Here is a 3,757-nt window from a genome sequence, read left to right as displayed (position 1 = left end):
TCATGTCATCATGTGCATTGCATTTGCATACATGTTCGTCTCATGCATCCGAGCTTTTTTCCTGTTGTCCGTTTTGTAATACGGCGCTCATACGTCATCCGGTGTCCCCTTTTGCCTCTTTTCGTGTGCGGGTATTAAACGTCTTGATTGGACCGAGACTTGCCAAGCGGCCTTGGTTTACTACCGGTAGACCGCCTGTCAAGTTTCATACCATTTGGACTTCGTTTGATACTCCAACGGTTAACCGAGGAACCGAAAAGGCCTCGTGTGTGTTGCAGCCCAACACCCCTCCAAACTGGACCAAAACCCACTTAAACCCCCTGCATCATCTCGGTCGTTCGATCACGACCGCGTGGCCACCTCATTTGGAGTCTCCTAGCTCCCTCTCTCTCTCTCTCTCTCTCTCTCTATATATATATATATATATATATATATATATATATATATATATATATACAGACGGTCTATTCTTCTAATATTAGCAGAATAACTATTCTGCACACCACTTCGGCACTGCACGCTCAACAGAAGCGCACTGCATCATTTTGACGACGAGCACTGCAATAGAGACTAGTGAACTTCTCGTCGGAAAAAACTACACGCGTTATTTTTTCGGTACTGTTTTCGCTCTAATTTTTTAACCGTTTATCGGAATGAGGCATGTAATATACCATTGAAAAGCTATGGATTAGGCGCAACTTCGACATGTTGAACACTTTTCGAGATTCCACACGGTTTAAGAGCAGTTTTGAAAATAGTGCGGCGGATGACGAGTGGCAGCGAGCGTTTTTTCGTGTTTTTTTCTGAACCGCTTGTTGGAATGAAGCAAATGATACGCCGTTGGATAGATATCGTCGAGGCGCATCTTTTTCATATATAAATCTTTCTCTAATTCATTACGGTTTAAGAGCAGTTTCAAATTTACTAAATCGCGGAACTCTGTTTTTCAAATTTTTTGAAATTTTCGGTACTGTTTTTGCTCCAGTTTTCTAACCGTTTGTCGAAACGAGACATATGATACACCGTTGGAAAGCTATGGACAAGGCGCAACTTTCATATGTTGAAATGATTTTGAGATTCCTTACGGATTTTAGTTAATTTTGAAAATCGTGCGGCTGACTTCGAGAGGCAGCGGTTGTTTTTTCGCGAAATTTTTACGAACGGCTGGTCAGAATAATTCAAATCATATGCTGTTGGAAAGATATCGACGAGACGCAACTTTTTCATGTAGAACACTCTCTCTAATACCTTACGGTTTAAGAGCAGTTTCGATTTTACCAAAATGCGGACACTCTGTTTTTCGCGACACCCAAATCGACATGGGTACTTCATCCGACTGAAAACCGCACTGCATCGGACGAAAAACCGCACTGCATCAGACGTGTTAGAGAACTGCATGGTTTATTTTATTCAAACGTAATTTTTTTCAAGGACGAGAAAGTAGAGTGCACTTCACATCGGGTGTAAATGAACCACAACACTATCAAGAAGTGAACCGCATTACTTTTCTTCGCTTCCGTAACAATTTTTTTGCACTTACGAGATGAACAACATCATACGGCCGACCGCACTGCTTCATACTGAAAACCGCACTGCATGGGACGTGCAAGCGACTTGCATAACTTTTTTTGTCGGACGTAAATTTTCCATGACGAGGAAGTAGAGCACGCTTCACGTCGAGGTGTAAGTGAACCGCAACACTATTGAAAGTGAACCTCGACACTACGAAAAGTAAACCACATAAGATTTTATTGCTTTTTTCATACTTATTATTTTTCATGCGCATAGACTAGGCAGGTGGACCCTATGGGGCTGACCGATTTGAACTACATCTAATAAGAAGTGAGCTTCTTTTTGAGATCTTTTTCGTTTCTGTTTACTGAGTGAACCACATATAGGTTTTTATAGCAAACTGCGTGAGACATCAAAGTGAGCTTCAAAATATACATAGCCATTTATTATTTTCACACAGCCACACTCACACATCCACAATCACATTAGTCAACCACATTAGGCTTTATTTTTCAAAGTGTGCACTGCTGTTGCACGCCGTTTGAACCTCTCTTTTTTCATATCCCTTTGAAAAATACCAAAAGGAAAAGTGGACCATTAAACACGATGAGATCAATTGCATTTCTGTTTTTTCTTCATTGTTTTTGGTTGTTGTCCTTTTACTACGTACTGTTCTTTTACATTTTTTTGTTTAGTTTTCGTGTGGAAGGAAAAGCATGTACCACATGGGCGATACAAGCGAATTACATTTCTTTTTTGATTTTTTATGCATTAGACACAAGAGATGAACTGCATCGAAGGGAAAAAAGATATAGTCGTGTCACTCGTCGGAGTATTGCCTTTTTTGTCTTCAAAGCCGAACCGATGATTTCTTTTTTGTCCAAAAAATTGCACTGTTTTTCTCAGCATTTTTTCCCAAGGAATATAAAGAGAACCTCTTGAACGCAAGAAAGTGAACCTCTCGACACATGTTAGCACACAGCCAGCTCGCATCATACACAAGTGTTTTCTCAAACAATAAAACCGAACTTCAGAAAAACAATGATATCCTTTTTTTCTCCTTCACACATGTTTCCACACTGCATGTCCATGCGAGCTGTACTGCAAAATATAAAGCAAAATAAAATTATGGCACAAATTTTTGGGGGAGGAATGGGATGGTCAACCGTCGTCGAGGGCGTACCTCCCGAGCTGCATGGCAGCGCCAACCGAGCCGCACAGGGCGCAAAGCCGGTACAGGAAGGAGCTGCATGAGGCGCCGCCCGAGCACCACCGCTAGCCATGTGTCGTGCAGTCCACCTGCCCACCCAAGGAGGTCTAGCACAAAGTTGACCTGCTCGCGGAGATCGCGCGAGGTGGCCATGGATGAAACACATCGGGGGGGTGGCGCACTGCTCGCGGGATCTAGCAGAACTGCATAAGCAAAATCGAGAATAAAACGAAAAAACTCTTCTAAACCGCACCCGCATGGCGAGGTGCACTGCACGCCGCGGATCAGAGACCACCGTGCAGACTGCAGCGAGCAAGGAGTGTATTGCAGCCACGCCGGCGATACGGGAAGGGAGTTGCTCGATGGGGCCGCCCTGCCAGAGAGGGAGGGGAAGACCTTGCCCCCTGGCGGCGTTGACATGGTGGAAGGTGGCGGGGCGGGTGGATCCAGCGACGGAAGGGCCAGGAAGATCGGTGATGCAGGGCCGCTGTGGATCCAAGGGCGCCGGCGCAGGACAGGCGGAGGTCGGTGATGCAGGGCCGCTACGGATCCAGGGGTGGGAAGGATGGATCCAGCCGTGGCAGCCAGCAGGAGGTCACCAGGGATCCACGGAGTCGGGAGCGGAGCCATGGCGTGGGGTGGATGGCGGGTGCGCGGTGGTGCACGCCAGGACCGGCGACGCCTTGGTCCCTGACCGGCGATGGTTTGGTGCGGAGGGGCAAGCGACCGCCAGGGATCCAGGAAGGGGTTGTGGCCCATTCTGGTGCGAGAGGAAGGTGGCTAGGGGACGACTGGTCTAGATATAGCCAGATCCATCGAAATGTAGCCGCCGGGGAGGGGGGGTGGGGGCGGGCTGGATGGAATCGGAGCGGCAGAGGGAGGTGGGAGAAGGTGGGTCGGGTGGGGGGCTGTTGTCGGCAGAAGGAGGCGGGTGGGGCGGGGCGGGGGCTTTTTTTTGTTTCTTGTTTTGAGGCGGGTAGGGTCAGGTGGGGTGTTATCAGAATAAGCAGTGTTATCAGAATAAGAATCTTAGAG

General features: G+C 47.1%; 1 protein-coding gene across 1 annotated transcript; it reads right to left on the bottom strand.

Moving 5' to 3' along the window:
• Positions 1 to 2,437: 2,437 nt before the first annotated feature.
• On the bottom strand, positions 2,438 to 3,393 carry LOC125517543. Its single transcript, XM_048682744.1, has 2 exons — positions 2,696 to 3,393; positions 2,438 to 2,613 (listed from the first exon to the last, which is right to left on the bottom strand). Exons 1-2 carry the CDS (start codon positions 3,350 to 3,352, stop codon positions 2,575 to 2,577), a joined length of 696 nt encoding a protein of 231 aa, XP_048538701.1. The 5' UTR covers positions 3,353 to 3,393; the 3' UTR covers positions 2,438 to 2,574.
• Between the last annotated feature and the right edge of the window lie 364 nt (positions 3,394 to 3,757).

Source organism: Triticum urartu, chromosome 6 (assembly GCF_003073215.2).
Source record: "Triticum urartu cultivar G1812 chromosome 6, Tu2.1, whole genome shotgun sequence".
Taxonomy (NCBI): Eukaryota; Viridiplantae; Streptophyta; class Magnoliopsida; order Poales; family Poaceae; genus Triticum; species Triticum urartu.
Note: the sequence above shows the minus strand (reverse complement) of the source record. Positions and strands in the feature narration are given on the sequence as shown.